This window comes from Fomitopsis serialis, assembly GCF_022376445.1.
Source record: "Fomitopsis serialis strain Sig1Antser10 chromosome Unknown B0H18scaffold_94, whole genome shotgun sequence".
Taxonomy (NCBI): Eukaryota; Fungi; Basidiomycota; class Agaricomycetes; order Polyporales; family Fomitopsidaceae; genus Fomitopsis; species Fomitopsis serialis.
In genome coordinates, this window is record NW_025955054.1 from 51,686 (window position 1) to 76,604 (window position 24,919).

Below are 24,919 nucleotides of genomic sequence, written 5' to 3' on the forward strand. Positions count from 1 at the left end.
GTCGTGTATGTAGAGAACTGTCTGTTATATCAGGGATTGAGAAGACGCACCACTGCACTGTGAGCTGCGGTCATGCCGACAAATCCAAGTGCCCTGTCTATGCTGCAGGTAGAATCGCCTCTTCTGTCTCCGTATCTCCACGGGCATCGCACGCGCGGCCTTCGCGTTCATCGATATCCGAGTTCTGGATCTCTGTGATGCTGGCAGGCGTCCCTAGTCGAGTAGATGAGCATATTGAGTAGGTTGCGACTGCGTCCGACTTATGGACGACGAAGTCGTGACACTCACCAAGGCCTGAGAGTACTGATGATAAGAGATTACGAGGGACGGACTGTTCACCAACATGATTGGGGATGGGCCCCTCGCCAACAATGCATACACAGGCGGAGGGCATCGGATCTTGCCTTCAAGTGATCCACACCGTATGCCGTTCGACCTCAGCCACCCGCCGTAGTCTGGTTCGCCCTCGACAGTGGCGGTCATGGTCCGATCTTGATGGGAACGGCGAGACCGACACACTCCGCCTGAGTGCGATTTTTTGACTGTGAGGCCTATCGTGGTTAGAACCGCTGGAAATCGAGCCATAAGACTTTGCGATCCAGCCACGGCGCGAACAGAGTGGTCATGTGTGGCTTGATCGCAGACATCGTGGCGGTTTGAGCATTCATCCCAACCAATACAACGAGTACAGCGGCCTCGTACAACTGTTGGGAGGCTCGGAGTGCTGGAAGACGGTCAAAGACACTGCGAGAGAGGATAGTGTGGAAAGTGGAGGTGGAGCCGGGAGGGTATATCTCGCTGACCGAGGCCTCGTCACCATCTTCAGATGTCTCGGAGTCAGACATCGTAATCCAAATTTCGAGTCGCTCCAGATGCGGACTTTGGATGTCAGATAGCAAGGCACCCAGGTACCCTTGAATCCTCGGGAGTGATGGATCGACCGAGTCAAAATAGACAATCAGGTTTGTCAGTGATGTATTTGCTGTAATCCGCGGTACGATATCGTGAATCGAGTCTACGATAGTTTCAATGAGCAACGACAAGCACAATGACAAGCGACTTGAACTAGGACACTCACCATGAGCAAGATCACATCTCCACTGAAACTTCTTGAGCCCAGCTCCGGCGAGGTGCAGGATCTCTGTAACACGTGGTACAAGCTCTGTACATGGGCCATCCCTGTGTGTAGAGTAGAGCTGCAGGCCTTCCAGTTGGCTACATGCTTGCGGGGTTAACATCAAATTCAGAAGCTGTAACTGCCACGACGCGTGTACGAATAAGAGCTCGAATTCTGACAGTGAGGAATTGGGTGCATGTGCTGTGTACAGGGCCACGTCTGCCGCTGATGCAGGCTCGACATGTGAGCGAAATGGATTCTGTAGTGACAAGTTGGACAAATGGGGGAAACGGCATAAGAACTGATGAAGATGTGAAAATGAAGAGTAGGAGCCCAGGTCTAAACTTAGCTCTGTTACGTATGAGTACATGGCACATACAATCAACAAGAATTGATGGTGAGCGCCCAACTCGGAGGTTGAGCAATCAGTCCGAAGTGCGACTTTCTTGAGCTTGTTGCGCGACGAGGGACCGTAGCGGGACGCCGAAACTGGAACGAGTGGGTGCTGTAGTGTGACGTCCATGAGAAACAGATCTTCGAGACTCGGTAGTGCTTTGGAAATTCTGTGGAGTTCCGCTATACTACGAAAGCGGCACTGCCTGATGTTCAGGCTTGTGACGCTAGTATAGGCGGAGAGGAAGTCGAAGAATAAAACATGTGGTCTGGTAACCACCCAATCGCAGTTGCGTAGACCCACCTCCACAAGTGATAGAAGACTCGCGGGGATGAGCATGGGCCAGATGTGTGTGAATGGCTTTTGAGGGTCCTCCCAGATGTTCAGGTAAATAAAACGCTTGCCATATGATCGGATGCTTTCTGACATAAGCATGCGTGCTGTATCGTTCAAGGCTTCTCGGGTCCGCAATTGGAGGGAATTGTGCCGGGAGACGCGCCGTGCGGCGTGGTACCAAGCGTGGCAAACGAGGCTGCACCTCGTCAGTGCGAAAGGCTCGTACACAAGGAACTCGCAGATACGATCGATCAGTTCCTGTGGAAATGGCGGATAGGTATCACTGCGTCGACGCAGAACGTTGATATGTTAAACGAGCAACGGGATCCATGGTAATTGGAAGGCATACCTTGAGTACGTGGGTGGTCTGAAGCAATATTCCAAGAGGGGATGATGGTCGTTCAGCGGCCTGTCTTCACTGTCGACCACATCCGTCATCTGGTAATCATATCATCGGGTCGTTCCGTGATTTGCTTATATATGCTGTTGAAGAACTACCTCGCACGACTACTTTATATTTGCAGAATTCAGAGTAATATCCGAATGGCAGGTCGATGTATGCCCTATACAGAGTGTAGAAGTTTCAGATGATGTCGTACAGACGGTATTGCCTTGAAACCTTGCCTAAGACAGTCGTAAATTTGAGCTTCTTGGCAGTATTGGACGCACTCGCTCGGGGTGGTAACAGAGGATATATGGGAGGTTCGGAGCCTCGCAGATCGAAATCAGCGGTAGTAGGCGTTGATACGCGTAACGTAGACCAGCCGCAGAATGTGGGAGACGACAGATGGCCTGCGGACTCGAGCCTGAGATAGAGAGTGTTGTCATATTAGTATGAGGCCGACCCGAGGCGATGCACAGACTCACCTGAGCCGCTGGGCCGCATTCTCTTCTAGAAGACGGATATCGTCGAACTTTGCGTCGACAGGAAGCGCGCGTGTGGTACAAGCCAGTGCATGGAAGACCGGGCTGTGTACTATTGCCTCCTATCGATGCAGGGTTCCTTCTATAGCCAATTGTGCACGAGGCCTGGCGCCGAGCGTGATGCGGGTGGAAAAACGGTCAACGATCGCAATGAAGTGCGAGGTTCAATAACCGCATCTTGCTTATTGCCCCACAGCGTCCCATCCGACCTTCTAATTAGAACGGACGGTCTCAACTGACTCGAGACATTTCAGTGCGCCATCTGAGCGCCCTTGATTGGCTGAGGCCAAGACCATACCTTTGTTTTCATTTCCCAGAATAACCCCGCCCGGCGACTGGTACGTCCGAGGCACGCAGATGGTAGACACGGCTAGATCCATAGATAGGTTGTCTTCTCCGCACGTTCAACCGAATTCTATGCATCATGTCGCTGAACGCAAACTGCTCCCGCTCGCCGCTGGGGGTTATGAACGCCTGCGTCGAAACGGAGTTCAGGCGGACATGCACATACCATGCGCGAGAAAGGGGGAGCTAATCGACTAGCCCATCCCTATGATTTACTCAATGGCTGTATCGTAGTTCTCGTATTCGGGACACTGCCAATCAAGCACGCGTGTGGACCTTGAGAACGCAAGCCACATCAGACCCGAACCGTGACGTAAAGCTGAGCAGTGCTACCTACCAGAGCGGTAGTCTGACCTGCGCACCCATGTACTTATGATAGATCCCACGAACAGATCTAGAACTACGCACGGGGAAATCCACGGGGCACGGCGATCTCTGCGTGCACGGTCGCGTGAGCCGTTCACAGTTGGACTGCACATGTGCATGCCGACGTAGTCCGAGTACATAGCCTCGAGCGCGGCTGGTAGGACTATATGCGTGGACGCTCCCACCTCTACGGTCCGGGAGCTCGCTCTTTCGGATACTCGCCACGACGACCAGTGCTCGGAAAGGATTTGCGAGCCCGCGCAGACAGGCGAACACTTGAATTACCCGCGAGCCGAGTGCGTGGACTCGGGACGTGGATTGGCAGCGCTATACATAAATGCCCGCATTTCCAGCCCAGGAGCATGTTCGGTCGGATCCCCGCCACGACGCTTAGTGGTCGAAACAACCACGAGCGCGCCAGGCTGTCCGGTGAGCGGGAGTTGATGTTCGTAAGTGTATTGCCGTGACATGTGAACAACGTGGCACGAACCTAAGCATCCGGTGTCATCGATTCATCGTCGAGCGAGCGTCGAGTTCCGTCCGTCTACGTATCATCTTCGCTGATATGGAGGCATGACGAATCCTCTCTACCGCACCTCTTATTCGTTGTCGGTCAACGGGTGACCCAAGTGGATTGAACGTGTGCAGAGACATCACCGTTGTTGAGCCTCGGCTGGTGGTCCATCGCAGACGATGAGTTTCGTCACACCAGCACTGCTATCAGGCAGGTCGTGCAGAAACGTACTGTGCTGCATGACTTGCTCGACGCTCACCTCAGCTCGGGCAGAGCTACATTGGGTTTCTACACCCTTCGTCGGCGATACCGACAAACAGCACCAATCGAACATCCAAGCCATCAAGTCTTAGCAGAAATCCTGAACACCGCCTCCGAGTGAGAAATGATCTGTACGACGGTGCCACAAAACTCACCAGGCTGCGTAGACCATAAACCGTTACGACCTCACCCGCTCTGCACGAGGGATGGTCAGCTGATGACGTAGGACAGTGGTACTTCTGATCGGAGCACGAGCGATGTATGGGAAGTGCGGTCCTCCACTAGATGGCATCCGTTCGAGAGTACGCCGACACGCTTGCGTCCTGATCAGCTGGCGACAACAGACCTCGAGGGTGCGATCCCGCAGTCGCGCGGGAGATGATGTCCTGTTCGTGGTGCATCTGTAGAGTACAGCCCTACTCCAGAAGAGCCAGCGCAATACGCACGTTGCGTCGCCGGTAGATCGTACTCATGTCCGTCCGTCTTCTCAGCATTGGCGAGCCGCAGGTTCGTACTGCGCTTGTACCGAGTTTGAAAGGCTAATATATACGGATGGCCGACGAGTGAGTGAGAGCGCGCTACTTGCTTGAAATGCAACGAGCGTTAGGAGGTTGCGTGCGGATCTTGGGACAGGCGGACGTACCACTGCCAGTGCCAACGTCGTTTCCATGCCCCTTGCGTGGACCGGAGGACCTAACAGTGAGAAGAGCGGCGACGAACGAGTGTTATCCCTGCAAAGACCGAACCATTTTCTTTTACGAGCGAACTGAGTAAGCTGAATTAACTCATCAATGAACAACTTACCTCCGGTATATCTGATAGGACACGTACCCTGTTCCCGCAATCCTCCTTCAGCTTCTGTCCAGCGGGTACGAGCCTGCAGCTCGTACCGCGCTCTCAGCTCAGGCAGAGATTGTACGTGATTCATCTGACCGGTAAGCCTTGACTGAGAAACACGAGTGTAACAGGGTACGGACAGCAGGGTTCGAACATTTCACAGCCAGTGTCGGTACTGTACATCGTCCCAAAAGGAGTGCACTGCGTAGCTGAGCCTGCGACGAAGTAGGGTAGCAGCCGGAGAGCAAAGGACATGTGCACTCGACAGGCCGGCTGGGGAGGAGGCAGTCCAGCAATTCGCAGCCAGCGGCGGAGGGAGGCGTCGTTGTCGTCACGGTGACATCTAGCAAGAGGAAGAGTGATAGTCAGAGTGTATGCGGAACGTACGGATTTGGACACACCAGAGTCAGCACCAACCTTGTCGGCCTTACATGCGTATGCTCACATAGTGGCAGCCTACGAGCTCGGAGGAGGGCAGAGTATGCGTGGGACACTGGGAGGACATTACAGAAGCGCTTAGCGCGCCTGTGGCGGCGGCGCGACGAGGGTCACCGCCGCCTCCTCCTCCTCGCTCGCGTCCGCTCCCAAACAGATCTAGCCTGTGCTTGTAATCTCTTGCTCACTGGCCCGCCACCCGCCCGCGGCGCCGACGATGACATCGGCCACTTCTCATTACATGCATTCCCGCCCTTTCACCATTCCCGTTCCCCTGACTCGGTCGGTCATACCCTGCAGTCTGAAGATCTGACCAACATGCAAGGGCCGAAAAGCTCCATGGTCAGTTCTTCCCTATGTACTTATACAGTGTGCAGACTCTTACACACGCCTTCCAGTCGATGCACCTCGGACCCCGTCCTCCGTTCCGGTGCTGGCCGCTGTCGAATTGCGTGTGCTCGACTCCCGCCTATCCTATCCTCTCCACGCTGCTCATACGACCTGCGATCCCGTAACAGTGATTGAACATAGTCGCAAACTGTATTTGGGAGCCCACTTGCGCTGGATGGAGGGCAACTAGGGGCGTTCCCGTGAGTCTCGTTCGTTCTGCTGCGCCTCCCTTCGATCCTGATGAGGTAAAGACATGCTCGTCAAATTCTTACTGCGAGCAAGCCTAGCATGCGTCGCAAGGCTGACATCGCACCCACCGCCACAACATCAGAAGGTGCGAGGGCGTCCGTCATCCCCGGCCACTGGAGGCGTAATCCCGACGTACACAGTTGCTAGGTGAAACGTACACACGCCCCTTCTCCATCCAGTCAAACTCACACTCAAAGGTTTCCCGTATTGTGCACGCAACATGACTGCGTGTTCTCGGGATCAGCTACGCCCCTTCGAAGACTATGCTAGGTACTTCCGGCTGATGGGCGAGTGCTCGTCTTCTCGCTCCCGCCACTCCCCCGTTCCGGGTGACGAGCCTACCGTGCTTCCGTCGCTTTCCCAGACCTCACGGTCCCGTCATCTATTCGACCCTTCCACCGTCAAGCATTGCATCCATGCATCTCACGCGTCTCACAATCCACGAACACGCCCAGAGCGTCAGCGGCCTGCGGCTCTCCCGCAGTAGGAGGTGCGTGCGGTCGGAAGCCTCCGCGCTGCATCCTCGGAGCCTCGGCAGGCCGCACGTCGCGGGCTTCACGTCTCTGGCACGTCTTGCGTGCCGCTACACCATCTCTGGGCGACCTTAGTACGTCCCTGGATCGTACGGACAAGGACGTCCGTTTGCTGTCCTCGTTGGGTGCAGCACGTCGGGGTTCTTCGCGGTTCGAACGTCCATCCATCATTCTAACCATCAGCACGAAGACAAACGGGCAAGGAATCTCTTCGCTCTCACCTGGCTGTACCGATCGCGACGCTGAAACGTGGACCTTACCCCCTACCCCTCTCACGCACATACCGGACTCGTACGGCACCCGGACGTGTCGCTATGCATTTACGGCCAGTCTCTGCCCCCCGAGTCTCGCCGCGGACGCGACGCCTGGCGGGAATCTCTCCTGGCTGAGCAGTGGACGTATCGCGATCCCTGTTTGCCCCTCCCTCTACTACGGCCATCATCCGACCCATGCACCAGTCCCGTGGAGGGGACGCGCGGTTCGTCGACCAGCAACGTTCACCCATCGCTAGGGATCCGTCACTTGCGAGCGATGTCCCCGCCGTGGGCCGCCATTCCGCGGCTCTTGTCGCCCAGCATAGAGCTTGGCCCTCGCTATCGGACGTGTATCTACTAGTAGACCGCGGACTCGTGTCCTTATTGAAGTCTTTTGGTCTACCGTGTGCGTACCAGTGGTTTGCGTTCCTCGTCTAACCATCAATGTTATTAATTGTGATGCCCCATGCTCGCCTCCTTGCCTCGCAGACTCGAGGCTTGGCTGATGTCTTGATGTCGTCGGATCGTATGCAAGGTCTGCGGTCCTTTATGATACAACTGGCCTTTGCGCATGCTCGGGCCTTCAAAGCTTCAGGTCTCGATGCCTCTAAAGGGCGTCGGTTTTCAGGTAACTCTCAGCTCGAAGAGACGCGACGCGCATGAAGTACAAGATCTCGACTGTATTATAGCCCCGCGCGCTACGTTGTTCGTGTCTCTCGACATAAGCAGCGATGCGCGTCGCAGCACCTGGAGGGTTCTCGCATTGCGTCGCAGTCGCGAGAATCACGCCGCTTAGGTCCATCCCATTCATCTCTAGCTCACGGGTCTTCGTGTCCCTCGTTAGGACGACTAGACCGATTAGAACATAGGATGAAAGGGCTCAGCTCCCTGAAAGTAGCTATTGGGCGACAAATCCTAAGTACACGCCGCTGCGCACTACGAATGCAGCGCATCCAATAGATAATAACTTATTGGGGGTTCAAACGTCACTACAACAGTACACAGATTCTTGCAAACTTCCCTTTCCTCCCCTCCGTACGTCGTATCCGTCTATGACACGTACTCCCGCGAATCAATTGTGTAAGTGCGACACAGCGAGTCGGATGGATTGCCGCTCCAGATGTGGTGCACTATCAAGACGCGGTGTCTCTGGCAGTCTGGCAGGCTCGTCGAGTTCGGCCTTCGATCTGAGCGATATATGAGTAAAGTGCCGTCAGATATATCAGAGATTGAGAGGACGTACGATGTTATGATCCGCAGTCAGTTCTACAAATTCACCCCCTTCTCGTTGCTAGAGGTAACTTTTCTGCTTCTCCTTCAAGGTTTTCTGCCTCCGTATCTCCACTTGCATTGCTCGCGTCTCCTTCGCGTACACCGTCCTCCGAGTCATGTATCTCCACGATGCTGGCATGCGGCCCTAATCGAGCGGATGAGCATACTGAACAGATCGCGGCTACGCCCTTACGGACGACGAGGTTGAACTTGTGGCACTCACCAAGGACACGGAGTACTGATGAGGAATTACGAGTGACGTACTCACTGGGCGCTGCACCGTAGGGATTGTCGTTGAATTCGAGCCGTAAGACTCCGCGATCCAGCCACGGCGCGAACAGAGTGATCATGTTTGACTTGATCGCAAAAAATGCGGTGGTTCGAGCCTCCTTCTGAGGCTCAGACACCAGCTGCGAGTCGATCCAGGTGACTACGATGAATACACCGGTAACCTGGTACGAGGTCCAAGAAACTGCTGGAAGTTGGTCAAAGACGCTACGAGAGAGTACAGCATGGAAAGTGGAGGTGGAGCCGGGAGGGTCTGCCTCGCTGACTGAGGTCTCGTCCCTATCTTCAATCGTGTCGTAGCGGGTCCGATTCAGGTCAATGTTGATCGTGAGTTGCTCCAGATGCGGGCTTCGTATGTCAAATAACAAGGTTCCCAGGGCCCTCTGGATGCTCGTGGGTGATGGATCAACACGGCTGAGAGCGATCTTCAGGCCTGTCAGTGATGTGTTTGCTGTGAATCGCGGAACATCATCGTGCATGGAGTGTTCTATAGTTTCCATGAGTAATGGCAATTGCAATGACAAGCAACTAAGACATTTACCATCAACGGGAATGTGATCCCACTCAAACGTCTTCAGCCCAGCTCCGGCGAGACATAGAACCTCTGTAACACGTAGTACAAACTCTGCACGCTGTCGATCATCATGATGCGGCTGGGAGTACCCTTCTGGAGAGGACACCCGCAGGCTTTCCAGTCTGCGACAAGCCTGCGGGGATAATACCAGTAGAATCTGTAGCGCTAATGATGCAGGCACATCTTCGAATCGTAAATTCGACAGAGAGGGGTTGGGTGCATGTGCTGTGTATAGGGCCAGGTCTGCTGCTGATGCAGGCTCGACATGGGAGCCGATCTCTGCATCGTGTAGCAACAAATGGGACAGATGTGGGAAATGGTGCAGAAACCGATGAAGACTCGAGAGCGAAGAGTAGTAGCGCAGGTCCAACTGTAGCTCTGTTACGTAGGAGTACGTGACACATGTGTCCCATAGAAATTGACGGTACACAGATGGGATGTGAGTGTCCCTCGCCCCCGTGAGCTCATGAGTGGCATGGCCGATAGTCCCAATAATTATTTCCTTGAGCTTGTTGCGAGACAAAATGGGAAGATAGCGTGACACCAAACCTGGAACGAGTTGGTGCTGCAGTGTGATCTCCGCGAGAGACAAGGTTTCGAGGTTCGGAAGTGTGGTGGAGATCCTACGGAGTTCCGCTATACTGTGAAACTGGCACCGTGTGATTTCCAGAGTTTTGATGCTGGTGTAATAGGAAAGGAAGTGAAAGAAAAGATCATGTGGTCTGGTTGCTGTCCAGTCGAAGTTGACGAGTGTCAGGTGCTCCAATCGCGGTAGGAAATACCCAGGAATGCGCATTGGCCAGATGTGGGCGAGTGGCTTTTGAGGGTCGTCTTGAATCTCCAAGCCAAGAAAAGTTTTGCCATATGATCGATTGTTTTTCAACATGAGCATGTATGCGCAGTCATCCAAGGCTTCTCGGGTCTGCAACTTGACGCTGGAGTTCCAGGAGACGCGCAGTGCAGCATGATACCAAGCGTGGCAAACAAGGCAGCACTTTGTCAGTGTGAAAGGATCCAACCGGAGGAGCTCGCAGGTGCGGTCAATCAGCTCCTGCGGAAATCGCGGATAGGTATCACTGCGTCGAAGAAGCAAGTCGATATGTCATTCGAGCAACTAGTGTCTGCGGACTGAACGGAAGGCATACCTCGAGTATGTGGGCGGTCTGTAGCAACCCCGCACGTGCCAGGTATGGCCTTCCGGTGGCCTTTCTTCGCCATCGAGTGCATCTGCCATCTGGTAATCCCGCCATCAGGTAATTATTATTCAATGGCTCGCTGGTACAACGAAAAATATACCTCGCTCGACTACGTTATTTCTGCAAAACTTCGAGCGAAATCTGAGTTGACGATCAATACCTTGTGTAGAGTGCGGAAGTATCAGGTTATGGAGTGCGGAAACCACTCAGCTGAAACCTCACCTCTGAAACTCGTGAGCTGGAGGGCAGCGAGTCGTGTGCAATCGCTCACCTAAGAAAGTTGTGGAACTGAGCCCTCTCGCAGCGTCGGGCGCGCTCACTTGTGGTGGAAACAGAGGATATATGGGAGGTTCGGAACCTCCCGGATCGGAAGCAGCGGTAGGCGTTGAGTGACACGCGTAGGCCAGCTGCAGTAGGCGTTGAGTGACACGCGTAGGCCAGCTGCAGTATGCGAGAGGCGACAGATGGCCCGCGGACTCGAGCCTGAGAGAGCGTCGTTATATTAGTACGAGGCCAGCCCGAGGCGATGCACAGACTCACCGCGTGTCATCGGCCACTCTCGTACCACGAGCAAATGAGGTTGATACTCACACTCCGACTCACGGCCTGCGTTCAGGCAGTGCTGCGTTCCCTTACAGAACACCGATATCTTAGAACCTTGCATCGATAGGACGCGCGCGTGTGGTACAAGGCAGGACATAGAAGACCGGGCTGTGTACTACTGCCTCCTATCGATGCGGTGTTCCTTTCGTGTACTATATCCAGTTATGCACGAGGCCCGGCGGGCGTGACACAGGTAACAGAGTAGTCGCAATGAAGCTGCAACATAAATGAAGTGCAAGGTAAGTACATGCGCATCTCGCTCTCCAAAAGGGACTCTATACCGCGGCTGCGTGCCACTTGCCCTTCCGACTAGACTCAGTCACTCCACACAGACATCTCAGTGCACTTACCGCGCGCCTTTGTTGAGCCGCCGAAATTAAGCCTTTGACAGTTGATTGCGAGAACAGCCTGAGCCCTGTACGGCGGCCGGTACCAAGGGAATAATAACAGAACGCTCTGACAGGTCCGTCGTCGCCAACTGGCAGATGGCAGAGCCGTCCAGAGCTAGATATTGACTGTCTTATTTGAACCTTAATGTTCTCCTAGTATTGTTCCTGAGGATTGTTAATGCTTGCGCGAGCGGAGTCGGGGTATACTTGCACATACCCATCAACGTGAAGGAAGTCAACCAGAATGTATATTGACTCACCATATATCCGTGACGCTGTTATCGGATGAGGGACATGGCAGGAGACATGGGCCCCTCCAAGCATGAGAACGAAGGAACGTGAGTCGTGAGTGCGACGACAGACGGCAAGCCTGACGCCGTCTGGGCACGTAAATGAGGACGGAGTGATGCGCTTTTACGCGCATCGCATTGCGTATGGATCACCCTCGTGTCCCACCGCGTGGGTCTGTTTGTCCAGAGTTGGCGAGCTGCAGGCTAGGATGCGCTCGATGTATGTGGGAGGCCGATGAGCGAGCGAGGAGGCTCGCTAGGCTGAGGTAAAAGAAGGCACGGGACATCAGTAATATGCCAAGAAGGACACATTCGGACGTACCAATGGCCGGTTCGTATTTAGCTTCCACGCCCTTTCCTGACCAGGAGATTCCGACGATGAGGTAGAACCAGGCGGCGAGTGCTGATCCTGCAACACCCGTCAAACTACGCAGTCCACCGTAGCATCGACAGACAACTCACCCGCTCTTGGTCGCCCGACGTGCAGCCCGAATGCGTCATCTCAGTTCAGCTTTCGTCCACCGTGTACGACACGCAGGGTCGTATCGCTCTCGCGGTGGAAACATTCGGGCTGTACGAGGCATTCATCAAGCGAACGAGCTCGGGTCCTGAGAATCGTGAATGTCTCAGTGGGCACCAGGACGTGCATACCTCAGCCAGGCGATAGTGTATACCTTCCATGTGCATGAAAGCTCGCATGGGAGCAACTTGTGACGCCGAAACGACGGGACAGACTCGCGAGCGATGCGTGCGCTCGACAGGCTGGCCGGAGAGGGCGCAGATCGCTGGCAGTTAACCGAGGGAGGTGTCGTCTAGTGATTTTAGGAAGAAATGATCAGAGAGTACGCGGAGACGGGGATGACGTGGTACAGACATACGACTGGTGCTAGAGTCAGCATCGATTCTACGCCCTTCGTCCAGTGTGGGAGCCCAAGAGCTTCAAGCCCAGCGGCACTGGCAGCAGAGCACTGTTGACCGTGAGATGGACGAGCGAAGTAGAGGGCCCGGGGAGACCGCTGAGTGACGCGTGCACCCGGCTGGGCGGCCGGTCCAATGCGGTAGACTGCCAGCATCAGTCGGAGGTGTCCACGACCGACGCTGGACCAAAAGCCCGCGCCGTCACGCGCACGCCGTGGCCGGTGTCGACAGGCAGAAGCGCGCGTGTGGCGGGGACGGCGGCGCGACGAGGACCGCATCAGTCACATCATCCGTCTCGCCACCGTTCCTTGGTCGTTCCTCTCACTCACTGACCAGCCATCCGCCTGCGACACTCACGACGAGCACTTAAAGTCCTGCCACCAATCATCATGGCGTCACACACATCGCCGCCCTCTGGCAGGGCCATTCCTCGACGCCATCGCCATCCCCTGAAGCTGAAGGTCGTGCGCGTCACCGTCCTGTGTCTCTGCAGGCCGACGTGCAACTTGCAAAGGTGCGAGTTGATTATTCTATGACCCCTTCTGACCCACGTCTGGTATACATTGCGCAGATCCGTGCCCATGCTGGCCGCTGTCCCCAAGTCCATCCGCGTATTCTCGACCCCCGCCCCATGAAACCCTCTCCTCCTCTCCAGCTGATTACAGGCCGCTAAAACGACTTGCAATGCCACGATCCCGTACCAGCGCTAGCATACAGCCGCAGATTGCATTTGTGGAGGCTACTGACGGCGAAGGGAGGACATTCAGGGTCGACCTGGTGAGTCTCGAGCTCTGTTCTACTTCTACTGCGGCCTCTCTCGAGCTTCATGAGGTTCAAGCACACTGCAATCGCTTTCTGCGAGCACACTTACTATTTATACTTGGTTTTGCAGCCGCATCTACTGTCACCAATCAAGACTCAGAGGGCGCGAGGCTATCCGTCATCGATTCATCCCCGGTTACTCTGGGCATAATCACGGTCACGGTCACTTCGTAAGTTGTAACCATATTCCTTCTCCATTCCGCTTACCTTGACAATCGGTAGTATCCCGTAGGTCGCCCCGTGTACACGCAGCATGGTGTTGTATCTGCGGAACTATGTACGCCCCTCCGGAGAGTCTGCTATACACCTCGGGCTAACGGGTGAGTACTCCTACTTTCTCCTATCCCCTCGCCTCGATCGACGTGCATGCGGTCGCCTGTCACGATGCCGCAGCTTCTCGGGCAGCCCGTTGTCTTTTCGTCTACGTCAACCTCTGGTTTTCGCCTACGTTTCCCGTACGTGTCAATAGCATCCACATTCGTATTCGCACATCACGCAAATGCCAGGCGTTTGAAGTATCGGTGTCTTCTCGTTCACTCGCAGTACGAGCAATCTGACAGCGAGTGGCTGGAAGCTTGTGCACCGCATATCCGGATCCTCGGCGGACCACACGTCGTTAGCGAAGCGGAACTCGCATCTACGATACTTATTGTGCGTCCACGATAACCTTCCTCTTCCCGAGCTCAACGTATCAAAGGCGCGTGTTTGCACTGTTCTGTGGACAGGTCTGAGGCAGCACGGGTGTCGTTGCGGGCGTGACCATTCAGCACGAGCCAGCAGATTATATCGCCCCTTGGAGTCGGCAGTTGGGACGTCGTGCCCTACCCCTACTGCACATAGACCCAGCGCGTCCACGTCTCGCAAGGTCGTAGGTCGTCCTACGCCTCGAAAGTATCAGAAGACACCTCACGGTGTACACTAAGCTTGGCATGACTTTACTGAAGCTGAAAAGCGGATGTATTGCGCCCCCTGTTTTGTGGCCATACACGACCGCCCTCCGTCACTCAACAAGTTTGTGCTTAAGCTCAGCCTACCGGAGCCTACCGGCAGGAGCCGCAAGGTAGTGACTGGGTAGTGTTTCGTTTCAAGTCCCCGATATTTAATGAATCTATCTCTGGTTTTGATACAGTCGGCGACCGTGACTGCACGCTACGTGACGTTCCCCGCGATGCTATACCATCTGGCGAATTCAAAGCACGAGAAAAGAACAGTCTATGATTATGCGAGCCCAAGCCCAAGGCACAGCACCTGCTGCGTGACGACAGTTCCAGCAGCTAAATTATGGTCACTCGTAACTCGGACTTTCCGATAGCCAGATGCAGCTGCGAGTAAAGCCAAATTTGAGAAACAATCATCGAGTACTAGTACACACGGAACCGAGGATCACATACACCCATCGCTGGAATACTCCAGTAATCAACGTTGTGGCATCATACACGCACGAACGATACCAGGTTCGACACAACCCCCTCGCCTCCACACTAGCGCCGTATGGAGGGTCTTGGTATGAGACTACGAACGATACAGTAACTTGAATGGGAGAACGGGTCACTTCGTGGTGGTGATTGAATCGCCTGCGGTCGCTAGTAGTAGCTGTGCCTGGAGGAGAATCAGAGCCTCCGGTACAGAGTCATCACGCGCCTTCGTCATATCCCACAAATGACTCCCGCACTCCTTAGCCAGCGCAGGGAGCTCTTCGTCTGCTCTGCATGCGTCGATGAATGGCTGGCGGTCGCTCTCGGTCAGAACACGGTCTTTCAGGCCTAGGTTCGACCTCTCCCTGAGGACGTGCAGCTTCGCACAAACGTCCTTGTGCGGAAATGTTGTGTGCTTCCAGGCGCGCTTCTGGCAATCGCGCGAGCAGTAGCGGGGGACGCCGCAACCGGCGCACCGAGCGAACGTTCGCTGTGCGGAGGCAAACGTCTTGGGGCATCCCGGCGCGCAGCAGCGACGTATCGTGGAAAGCCACGCAAAGCCCTGCCAAACGTATTAGATAGGGTCGGAGAAGCTGTCGGCTAGTTTCGCGTGTAGGTGGAGGATTGATTCGTGGTAGACGGTAGTGTCATCGGGTGGTCTGTGGGAGTAAAATATCGCACCGAAGCGGGTGACGGAGGCAGCAATATCGGCAAATAGTTCGCCGGTGAAGAGAGTGGTACCCTCTCGGAGAGCACCAGGTGATTGAGAATGGTATCACACACGAAGAGGAGGCCGATGCTCTTCATCGAGCCCTCGAACAGCGCAGTCACGCGAACGAACAGTGAGATATCCGTTGGATTCCATTCCCCAAGGTTCACGATGGTTCCGCAAAAGTCCATGACGGCGAGGAGAGTACACGCCCAGCTGTGTTCTACTTCTAAGTCGACAGACGCCCCTAGTGTCGCCTTGCGCTCCTGGCACAGAGAGGTTGCGAGGCCGGTGATTCTCAATGGCATCTCGGGGAAGAACTGGAGCAGATGAGGAATCATGGATCGGCCGCAGATAGTAAGAAGATCGCCGACGAGCGAAAGGCCATCTTGAAACCTATCAAATGGGCACCAGCGGAGGGAATTGGCGTATCCCTTCATTGACTGCTCCAGGCCATGGGGAATAAGCTGACTAGCATCCTCGGGCCACAGTGGACTTCCGGCGTACTTTTTGCGGTGTCGTTTGAGGCCGCTCTTGGCAGAAATACCACCAACAGTCTTTGTTGAGACTGCATTGTAGAGTATGCCGGCCAAGTGGTGGACGAGCGCTTGAATGAAATCGCCAAGGGCAAACTTGTGAGCGACCTCAAAAGTATGCAGGCAGCCCAGCACCACCCTCTGATCGCCGCCCACTGTGCCTAGGGCCAGGCATGAGCACTCCTCCAAAGAGGCCCTGAGTTCCACTTCGTCCTGAGTCGAGCGTGGGTGGCTCAGGAAGGTAGCGCACGCACTCAGATACTCGGGGTATGTCTTGCGGAGATGCTCGTAGTGCCCGTTGATGGGTAAGAGGTAGCGTCCAAATATTGCAAAGCGGTCGTCTTTGCCACTTCCGCCCAATAGGTGGAGGCAGCCGCAGAGAGCTCTGGCGCAGCCCTTTGGACGCGCCGGGTCCCTCATGCAAGATGTGAAAAGCTGGGCGACAGTGTCAACATGAATCCTCACTGTCTCTGTCATCCTTCAGAGCAGCCGTCACAGATGTACCATCACGTTAGCCGCACATTTCTCATTCATACGGCGCGAAGACGACTTACGTTCGAACAAGGGAGAGGAGGAGGTAGAACTGGAAAGGATCGATCAAGTAGCGATCGCTTCACAGCGCGGTGGCGTGGGACAGCGTACAACGGTACATACATACGCGGTGGCGCCGAAAGCGCGTCCTGGCCCGGGATTGACCCAAGGTTGACTCCTCTAAGTTCTTTTCGTTCCGGAATACGTCGTCAAGAGTCAAGATCACAGCTCTTGAAACACAAGACCCGATATCTGAACAATTCATGAGATAGTCTCGGCTCACAAGTGTTGTTTCCAACAACGGGGTCGGAGAGGACCTCGTAGCCAATCAAACGGTACTAGTAAAAGCGCCCACCGGCCGGACAGTACTCAAGCAGACCTACTGTCCCGAATCCCTCTACGTCAGGCCTCATACATCGCGGTCCTTGTTATTCTGGTCTCCTTCCTTCACGACGGACACAGGCAAGATGACAGATGCGCTCACGACGACCGCAAAACCGCTGTTGGTGAGCGACAATATACAGAGATGCAACTCGGGATCCATTTGATTTATGTTTCTCAGCAACCACTTGCCGCGAAATCGCTCACTGTACACGGCCTCGTGAAGGATTACAGCGGCAAAGATGCGACACTCAGTGTACCAAGGGAGATCTCGCGTCTTCTGAGGTGGTACACAGCCACTGAGTCCCATGATTCCGAGCCCATGGATCTTAGTCCGCCGGATTCCCTGTCCGTACTACCTCCCGACAGCCATCTCGACATCCATGTGCATGTCGATGAGCTCTTGAGCGCCGGGGAAACCCACACTGTTTATAGAGTCTCGCATCATGATCCCTCTGTGGCAGCGTACAGTATCCCGCCCATGGTTATCAAGGTCTCCGCAGAAACTGAGGGTCAAATTCTCGCAGAAGAGGCAGCCATGTACGACTATCTACAGCCTTTGCAAGGAGTCGTAATCCCGCGCTGTTATGGCTACTTCCGGTGCTTCGTCAACCTGGTCGAGCACGTCGTCATCCCGTGGGTTCCGGAGCCTTGCACGTTCCCGCGGGACAAGCTCAACATGTTCAGAATGCCTAATCAAATGGCGAGTTTGAACATCCTACTGTTGGAAGATGTAGGCGAACCTCTCTCATCGGATTTGGGCGCACAACAACTCGAAGAGCTTCAGTGAGTCTTGACGGGCACGAAGTGCGTTGAACCGTTTGATCTGATTCCGATCATTAGGCAGGACTTGTTCGACATGTCCGAGGAGCTATGCTACTCGCGTATTGACTACATCGATTGGCGGCGCTCCAACATTCTTCGTCCGTACGAACAGCCTCAAGGCATCGCCGGCCTTCCGTCCCCCAGAAACAACCGCACCTACAAATACCGCATCATTGACCTCGAGTTGGCTAGTATATCTAAGGCAAACGGACCGAAGGCACTCTTTCAGAGAGCTAGGCCCTTCCTCGATGACATCGTCGCCGAGGTTCGGAGGGGCAGTTCGGAGTTTTCAGACTAAAGACATCGGTGGTGCAGGGATAGAGTCAGCTTCGTTGTCTTCACTAGTCACATGCAAACACAGTCGGGTTCTAGAACCTTTTGCCATATAATCAATTGTTCCAATTTGACATGAGATTAAGTATGTGCGCAGCCATCCAGACACACAAAGCCTCTCAGGTCCAGTTGGAGCCCCATGTCGTTCCACTGACAGAGGCGCCGCGCAGCTCGGAGGCTCTACCAGGCCCTACTTGAAGCACGGCCCAGGCATCGTCGCGGGCGCAGGGTCCTCCGGAAAAAGAGAGGCGGACACAGCGACACAAGTCGCCTCCGCAGGAAGGTGGAAAACAACTCACCTCTTACAAACACGCTCGAGGTGAACAGCACAGAGGCAGAGACGGGACGGACTGCCACATCATCACGCCGACGGACTCTGTGGGCAAGATCGAGTGAGGATAAGAAATGAAACGGAAAGGCGATGGGCTTATTACTGACGCGCTCGACGCAATGATGGCAGGAGCTAAAGTGGGCGAAGACGCCACGTCATTGAGAAGAGCTAACGACGTCGACGAATCAGAATGAGGCGACAAAACAAGTAAGAAACGACGTACCTAGGTGAGACTCGCTCTGAACGGCCGGGGCAGAGGTACAGACAGGAGCGGACACCACGTCTAGTGCCCCTGCAGATGCTGGACAAGGAATGGTGTAGCAAGGAGGGGAAGAGTCTAAAAGAAAGTAACTCGCAAAGGCGTGCCCGCCCTCCGCAACGAAGACGCGTGAGCGGGCCGATACTCGGATGCCACGTCAGCTCGGGCAGCGGACGGTATTGGAGCTTTGGAATCGTCCACGGAGCAATTAGCCTGCGTAGACGAGATGTTTCATGCGAGCGCGGCGACGACCGCATCGCCAGGTTCAGAGGCGTGGTGGAGGGCGTGCGCAGGGGCGGCGGGAATCTCGAACACAGGCGGCGAGCAATGCAAGGGCGGCGGGGATGGCCTTCACGGGGCGCGTGACCAAATAAAGAAGCGTGGTGCACTGGGCGGAAAATCATTGCGACAAAGGGAGGTTCAAGAGACGAGCCTGCGAGTTTATTCTGCCCATAATCTCTTGAGGACATCCTAAACCATACACAGGCAACGCAGTCAACATCTACCTGTCTCGTTGAACCGGATATGCTCACTAGTTGTGGGCCCCGTCACCTGATGACGACGTAGATGAGGGTGATGAGGGCCCCTGTGCAGACGGAATGAAACGGAGGGACGTACCAGTCACGTCACGAGGTAGATCTTCCACACTGTCCTCGAGCCCGAGTTCCATACCCAAACCCCGGGCGCGAGCATCCCGGCGATCAGGATATCCGAGACGACGGTGATGTGCCCTGTCCAGGACGTATCAGCATCCCAGATGTTGTAAGCGGAAGTCCTCGTGCGGACCAGCGTGGCACCCCAAACAAGCGAGCGACGGAGTGGGTCAACCATCGATTGCGGGCGACCTGTCCCTCTATATCGCACGCACGTCAATGTATATATATCACACGCAGAATCTTGCTAGGATATATGCCAATCGATTTGCGAACTCACTTTTCTGGCCGGAAGCATGAGAGCTTCGAGCCCGGCTTGTAGTGCTACCCACAGCGCGGTGGTCATCGGTTTCGGCAGTGCGCTATAGCAGGCGGTAGTACGCAACATACACTCGTCCGGGGGGTTACTTCGGGTTCCCCTTGCGGTTGCGTCTGCGGACGTGCGCGTGTCAGTCAACAGTGAGACGATCGCGGGTCTCCTATTGAATAAGTACATCAAGTAAAGTTTGGATCCCCTAAACACGACAGTCAAGTCAGGTGAAGCGCGACACAGAGACAAGGAGGCATACAAGAACTGCCGAAGGACCATCTTCCGAAGCGTGCCGCACGTCTCCTCGGCCGTCTCGTGATAGACGATCGTGTTCGCCTTCTCTACTTTCCGGGTCCCGTCCTCAGAACTTCGCGATGCCAACGACGGAAACGCGACCCACCTTTCGCCGGCAGGTCGAAGTCCTCGCGCGTCTGCGGGTGGTACGTCTCGTCGCGGTGGATGTTGTTCGTGCCTTTCTGTCGCGTACGACGTCAGCATTCTCGTTTGAAGTCCCCGCGACGCGCTCCAACGAGAAAAGAGATCGGGGCCGCGTACTCAGCTGAAAGACTCACATGGTGCTATAGGTGGGTCGCCCGCCAGGCCAAGTACGGCGTAAGAACGAACGTGTGGAGCCCCATCCCGACGACGATGTTAATCCACGGCTTCGGCGAGAGCGCGTTATGACCGCACTGAGTGTATAGGCGAAGTGGGACCAGGTGGCAAAGCGGCGAGTCAGTCTGAGGGGGTAGGATAGCAGCAATATGTGCGCACCGTGTCCTATACCAAGAACAGGAGATCAGTGAGATTCAGAGTGTCTCGCAGATGTAGCTCGGAGATGCGCAAGTCGGGGACATTTTGCAGCGGGTGAGTCCGAATACAAGAGCGGGATACTCACCAGGTATCCAGATGCCTACGAACGCGATGCTCTGTCCAAACCAACACGTCGTCCACATCACCCACTAAAGCGCGGCCTCAACGCATCCGCCCTCTGCTGCGCCGGAGAGATCGAGCGACACCGGCACGAGGACCCCGATCCGTGCTGCGAACAGACATAAGCCGTATGTGAGGAGGGCGTGGCGACCGACATAGGACAGACACTTTGGCGTCGACCATGCAAAGAGGAGCATGGACATGGCTACGTGGACGGCCGTGATCGAGAGCAGGGGCGGGACGAAGGGCGTGTGGGTCGCCGCCGGGTGCGGACGGTGTACTCGGGCGAGTCGACGCGCGGAAGAGGGCCGTCACCGGGCATGAGCGGGCTGGGATGGACGGCGGGATGGACGGCGGACATGGTGACCTCCCAAGCTCAGAGACAGTCGCGGCGGAATGCTGGCGACAGGGCTGCTTGAGTCTGCGCGATGGCGGCGCGACCCATGCGCGTCCCGACTCTGGACGCGGTCACGCCACAAAGGCGCTTCCTTCTCGAGGTGGCTGAGCCTCCTCCTCCTCTCCTCCGATCTGTCGAGATCGACGAGTGCTCTCGGATTAGCACCACCTCTCGTTCACTATAGCACTAGCCAACCATCCGCCTACGATGTTGACGATGATATGGCCACTCATGATCGCGTCTCGCGCACAGCCGCCCTTTGGCATCCGCTATGCCGTCCCCCTCAAGGCCTCAAGGTCGTCACAGTCGGACAAACATCATAGGCCTCCTCGGTGCGACTCGAAAGCGCCATGACCATCTCTTACCCTCGTATTACTCACATTGACCACGGCTTTCACCAGTTCGAGCCATCGCATCCCGCTCACCATGCCCGTGCTAGCCGCTGAGTCCCAAGTCCAATCGCTTATGCTCAAGTCTTGCCCCGTGCAGCTGACTTCCGCTTAACAGACTTGCGATTCCGTATCAGTGCTCGCATATAGCTGCAAGCTACATCTGTGGAGGCCACTTACAGCGGAGGATGGGCAACAAGGGTCGATCCGGTGAGTCTTGTTGCGTCTTCTTTCGGGCCTAATGAGACTCAAGCACTCCCGGAAAATACTAGCTGTGAGCGAGTCTATCAAGCGATTTCAGACTCACAGTCCGTTCATCGTCATGACGTCAGAAGACGCGCGGTCGTCCGTCTTCCGCGGTCACTGTAGGCGGGCGGACACGTTGATTGGTGAGTTCTTAACACGCTCCTTCTGTGTCCACTTCACCTCATGCTTAACGGCGCCCCGCAGGCCGTCTCTTGTGAACGCAACATGACCGCGTATCTCAGGACTGGCTACGACCCTCCGGAAAACATCCTAGGTACCTCGCGCTAGTTGGTGAGTGCTTGTTACGATACTCTCGCGCCACTCCCTCGTTCCAGGCGACGTCCTCGCGGCGACCTACCGCGATGCCGCCGCTCCTCCGCAAGCTCGCCGTCTCGTCATCCACTCGACCTCTCGTGCTCGTTTGTGCCTCCCGCGTCATCAACACGCATAGACCCATCTGCTCTTCTGCTTCAGTCGATCCTCAACCGCGCATCTCACGCTCTACGAATATGCTCAGCCTTCATAACCTCCGGGTCTTCCGGCACCACCGCAATAGGAGCTGCGTGCAGTCGAAAGTGTCCGCGCCGCGTCCTCGGAGCTTTAGCAGGCCGCACGTCGCGCGCGGAGCGGAATACACGTCACCAGCCCGTCTTGTGCGTCGCCGCACCGTCTGTGGTCAACTTGATACATTCCTGGATCGAACGTTCAAGGAAGTGCGTTCGCTGCGTTCGTTGCTAGGTGCAGCACGGGTGTCTCGTCGGAGCCCTCGGCGAGTCCTACCCATCAACGCGAATACGAAGGGGTAAAGATCTCTTTGCTCTCACCTAGCCGAACCGATCGCGACGCTGCAGCGCGGACCACTCCTCGTTCGCTGGTTGTGCTGGCTGACGACCATCTGGCCCGAGGACTGTACACAGCAGGTCTCGTAATCTCGCTCTACATCGTCTACTCTCCTGCCAACGCCCACGACCGCGGTTCCTTCGCTTTTCATCACCCTTACACCCGGTGACCTACCCCCTGCCACGCATATACCAGACTCGTACGCCACGCGAGGTCGCCGACGGTCGCCCTCCGCCCGCCATGAGCCTCACCACGTACGTCACGCCTGGTGAGAATCGATTCCCGCTGAGCATCGGACGTATCGTGCTCCCCGTTTTCCGCTTTCATCTACGACCTACGGCCATCATCCGACCCATACACAAGCCGAATGGAGGGAGCGCGCGGTTCGTCGACCAACAACGCTCGCCAATCGCTGGGGATCCGTCACTTGCTAACTTCTTTCCCGCCGTGGGCCGCCATCCCGCGGCTCAGATCGTGCAGTATTGAACAATGCCGTCGCGGTCGGACGTGGATTAGTACGGTGGTTGCTTTGCTTCATCGTGTACGTACCAAGTTTCCCCGAGTCGTCGTTCGAGTCGTCGGCACTATCGAGATTCGAGACGTCCATTGCTTGTCGGTCTAGCTGCATCCGCTACCACATCTCCGCTTTACGTTTCTATGGACCATCCTGACGTCAACATGAATTGCGTCGCTCGTCTTTCCTCAAACCAAAGTGACCGGCGATCCATGAACTCTGACGGTCTTCAACCATGCGGGAGATTCATCTCTGGTGGAGGCTCTGTATACGAAATCGTCCATTGGTGCAAATCTCTATGTAGCTCTGTGTAGAATTCACTCGCGGCAACATGCCTGTTCTCTGGCCGCATAGTGCAACTCGCACCACTCGTACGATTCCAGTTCGCAGATGTCTCTGAATCACTGATGCCATACATGTGAATTGCAGGAACACATTACCAGGCGCCATTTTACCATGGCGTGGGCAATGCGCGCAAGCCGACGCATGTCTCCAGAGACCACTATCCACGCACGCGCGGCGGAAGGTTACCTCGGAGCGGAGAATGCTGGGACACCGCTCAGACAAGTGCGGACGACTTGTATTGCGGTACGGATGGCCAAACGAGGATGGATCTGTGCTCACGAGGAAACAAAGCGGAGGAGCGTACTATAGCACCGCCGGATGCGGTCGGCGGGTGAGTCGCATCAGTCCCTCTATCCCGTCCTCGTCACGCTGAGTTCCTTCTTCAGCACGCTCGCCCTCTACATACCTGCTAAGTCGCCCGCAGATCGTGCATCCGATAATATCACCTCCCTCGACAGTCGCCCCGGATCTTCACGTGCTCGATGCCCCTAGTCCGCCTCGTCTTCGAACATACGTCTTCCGCAATACAGTGTCTGCGCTTCCGACCGTTGGACAGACACTTGGCGTTCACCGCGCAAAAAGGTGCTTGGGCACGGCTGCGTGGACGGCCTTGATCGAGAGCGAGGGCAGGGGCGGGGCGAAGGGCGAGCGGGTGAGTGCGCTGTACAGTACTCGGGCGAGTCGGCAGTGCGGAGAAGGGCCATGATAGGGGATGGGCGTGCTGGGAGGGACGCGTGTGGAGTCTTTGGTGGACGGCGGACATGGCGATCTCCCAGCCTCCGAGGCTGCCACAGTGGCGGAATGCTAGTGAAATGGCGGGTTCTGCGCGGCGCGTTCATGCGCCATCACCCGCGTGTCTGGACGCGCCGACGCGATCACTCCACAAGGGTGCTTCTTGCTCGAGAAGGTTGGGCTGAAAAATGGCTGAGTCTACCAGCATCCCTCGGACGACGGTGACAACGAGTACTACTTGAGTACTACTACTCAATGAGCCAGCCCACATCTCCACCTGAGTCCCTGCAGCCTATCCTTTGTTTGCCCAGGACGTACCGCCGGACGTTATCCTCTCCAGGCCCGTAACGCCGTCAATATGGACGGTGGCAAGAATTTGTCCAGACCAATCGATCGTATGCGGTGTTTCCCATGTACGCCTGCCTCCGTACGTTGGTCTTATTTGCGTATGCTCCAGTCTACTTTCATGTTTCTCCTTAATCTTACATGTTCCCCGTGAACCCGTTCAGTCCCGGTCGACAAAGCGTTGTGTTCTCCGTGGGATACTAGATGCAAGCTATGGGCCACTGGTTACTTCATTAAGGTGCGCTGAGATCATGTCAATGTCTCTCGGTAGTCCTTTATTGAGCAAGAATTGCATATACGAGAGCGCGGTAACTGACAGCTCGTACTGTGCGTGCTCCATCAGGCTGACAAGTCAGCGGGACTCCTCCACGGACTCCACTCCAGGATCGCTGTCATACCGCAACTGCTCTCGGCGCTGTCCCGTCAACTACGTGGTGGACCCCTCCTCATTATCAGGTGCGTCGTCCCCATCTACAACAAGTTAGTTGCTGACGTGTCCAATAATCCAACTCGACACCGTTTTATGCGTTGCGCCTCTACCAGTTCCCATCTTCCAACAGCTCCCGCCCCGCAGTACGCCCCGCGTGCGTC

At 55.7% G+C, this 24,919-nt stretch overlaps 5 protein-coding genes across 5 annotated transcripts; 1 reads left to right on the forward strand and 4 right to left on the reverse strand.

Moving 5' to 3' along the window:
• Nucleotides 1-476: 476 nt before the first annotated feature.
• B0H18DRAFT_1032707 (uncharacterized protein) lies at nt 477-2,132 on the reverse strand. The gene is made up of 2 exons (XM_048030138.1): nt 1,079-2,132; nt 477-1,015 (listed from the first exon to the last, which is right to left on the reverse strand). Exons 1-2 carry the CDS (start codon nt 1,944-1,946, stop codon nt 561-563), a joined length of 1,323 nt encoding a protein of 440 aa, XP_047888687.1. The 5' UTR covers nt 1,947-2,132; the 3' UTR covers nt 477-560.
• Nucleotides 2,133-8,671: 6,539 nt separating this feature from the next.
• Nucleotides 8,672-10,462, reverse strand: B0H18DRAFT_684206 (uncharacterized protein). Its single transcript, XM_048039157.1, has 4 exons — nt 10,235-10,462; nt 9,179-10,165; nt 9,057-9,119; nt 8,672-9,002 (listed from the first exon to the last, which is right to left on the reverse strand). The coding sequence occupies exons 1-3, from the start codon at nt 10,321-10,323 to the stop codon at nt 9,080-9,082; spliced, it is 1,116 nt and encodes a 371-aa protein (XP_047888688.1). The 5' UTR covers nt 10,324-10,462; the 3' UTR covers nt 8,672-9,002; nt 9,057-9,079.
• A 4,730-nt stretch (nt 10,463-15,192) lies between these two features.
• On the reverse strand, nt 15,193-16,417 carry B0H18DRAFT_1032779 (uncharacterized protein). Its single transcript, XM_048030139.1, has one exon. It carries the CDS (start codon nt 16,385-16,387, stop codon nt 15,323-15,325), a length of 1,065 nt encoding a protein of 354 aa, XP_047888689.1. The 5' UTR covers nt 16,388-16,417; the 3' UTR covers nt 15,193-15,322.
• A 448-nt stretch (nt 16,418-16,865) lies between these two features.
• B0H18DRAFT_684393 (uncharacterized protein) lies at nt 16,866-18,110 on the forward strand. Its single transcript, XM_048039158.1, has 3 exons — nt 16,866-17,004; nt 17,061-17,665; nt 17,723-18,110. Exons 1-3 carry the CDS (start codon nt 16,966-16,968, stop codon nt 18,000-18,002), a joined length of 924 nt encoding a protein of 307 aa, XP_047888690.1. The 5' UTR covers nt 16,866-16,965; the 3' UTR covers nt 18,003-18,110.
• Nucleotides 18,111-19,555: 1,445 nt separating this feature from the next.
• B0H18DRAFT_1214371 (uncharacterized protein) lies at nt 19,556-20,881 on the reverse strand (the record flags this gene model as incomplete). The annotated part of the gene is made up of 5 exons (XM_048036572.1): nt 19,556-19,712; nt 19,775-19,795; nt 19,850-19,931; nt 19,991-20,066; nt 20,795-20,881. The coding sequence occupies 5 exons, from the start codon at nt 20,879-20,881 to the stop codon at nt 19,685-19,687; spliced, it is 294 nt and encodes a 97-aa protein (XP_047888691.1). The 3' UTR covers nt 19,556-19,684.
• Between the last annotated feature and the right edge of the window lie 4,038 nt (nt 20,882-24,919).

What these genes read in the sequence shown, in the direction of transcription:
- B0H18DRAFT_1032707 (XM_048030138.1), bottom strand. Translation starts at nt 1,946, where the DNA reads ATGCTTATGTCAGAAAGCATCCGATCATATGGCAAGCGTTTTATTTAC. An exon ending in GAGATGTGATCTTGCTCATG is followed by an intron (nt 1,016 to 1,078) that starts GTGAGTGTCCTA and finishes AAACTATCGTAG; the next exon opens with ACTCGATTCACGATATCGTA.
- B0H18DRAFT_684206 (XM_048039157.1), bottom strand. Translation starts at nt 10,323, where the DNA reads ATGGCAGATGCACTCGATGGCGAAGAAAGGCCACCGGAAGGCCATACC. An exon ending in AGACCGCCCACATACTCGAG is followed by an intron (nt 10,166 to 10,234) that starts GTATGCCTTCCG and finishes TCTTCGACGCAG; the next exon opens with TGATACCTATCCGCGATTTC. An exon ending in CGGGTGTCCTCTCCAGAAGG is followed by an intron (nt 9,120 to 9,178) that starts GTACTCCCAGCC and finishes TACGTGTTACAG; the next exon opens with AGGTTCTATGTCTCGCCGGA.
- B0H18DRAFT_1032779 (XM_048030139.1), bottom strand. Translation starts at nt 16,387, where the DNA reads ATGAGGGACCCGGCGCGTCCAAAGGGCTGCGCCAGAGCTCTCTGCGGC.
- B0H18DRAFT_684393 (XM_048039158.1), top strand. Translation starts at nt 16,966, where the DNA reads ATGACAGATGCGCTCACGACGACCGCAAAACCGCTGTTG. An exon ending in CGACCGCAAAACCGCTGTTG is followed by an intron (nt 17,005 to 17,060) that starts GTGAGCGACAAT and finishes TATGTTTCTCAG; the next exon opens with CAACCACTTGCCGCGAAATC. An exon ending in CAACAACTCGAAGAGCTTCA is followed by an intron (nt 17,666 to 17,722) that starts GTGAGTCTTGAC and finishes TCCGATCATTAG; the next exon opens with GCAGGACTTGTTCGACATGT.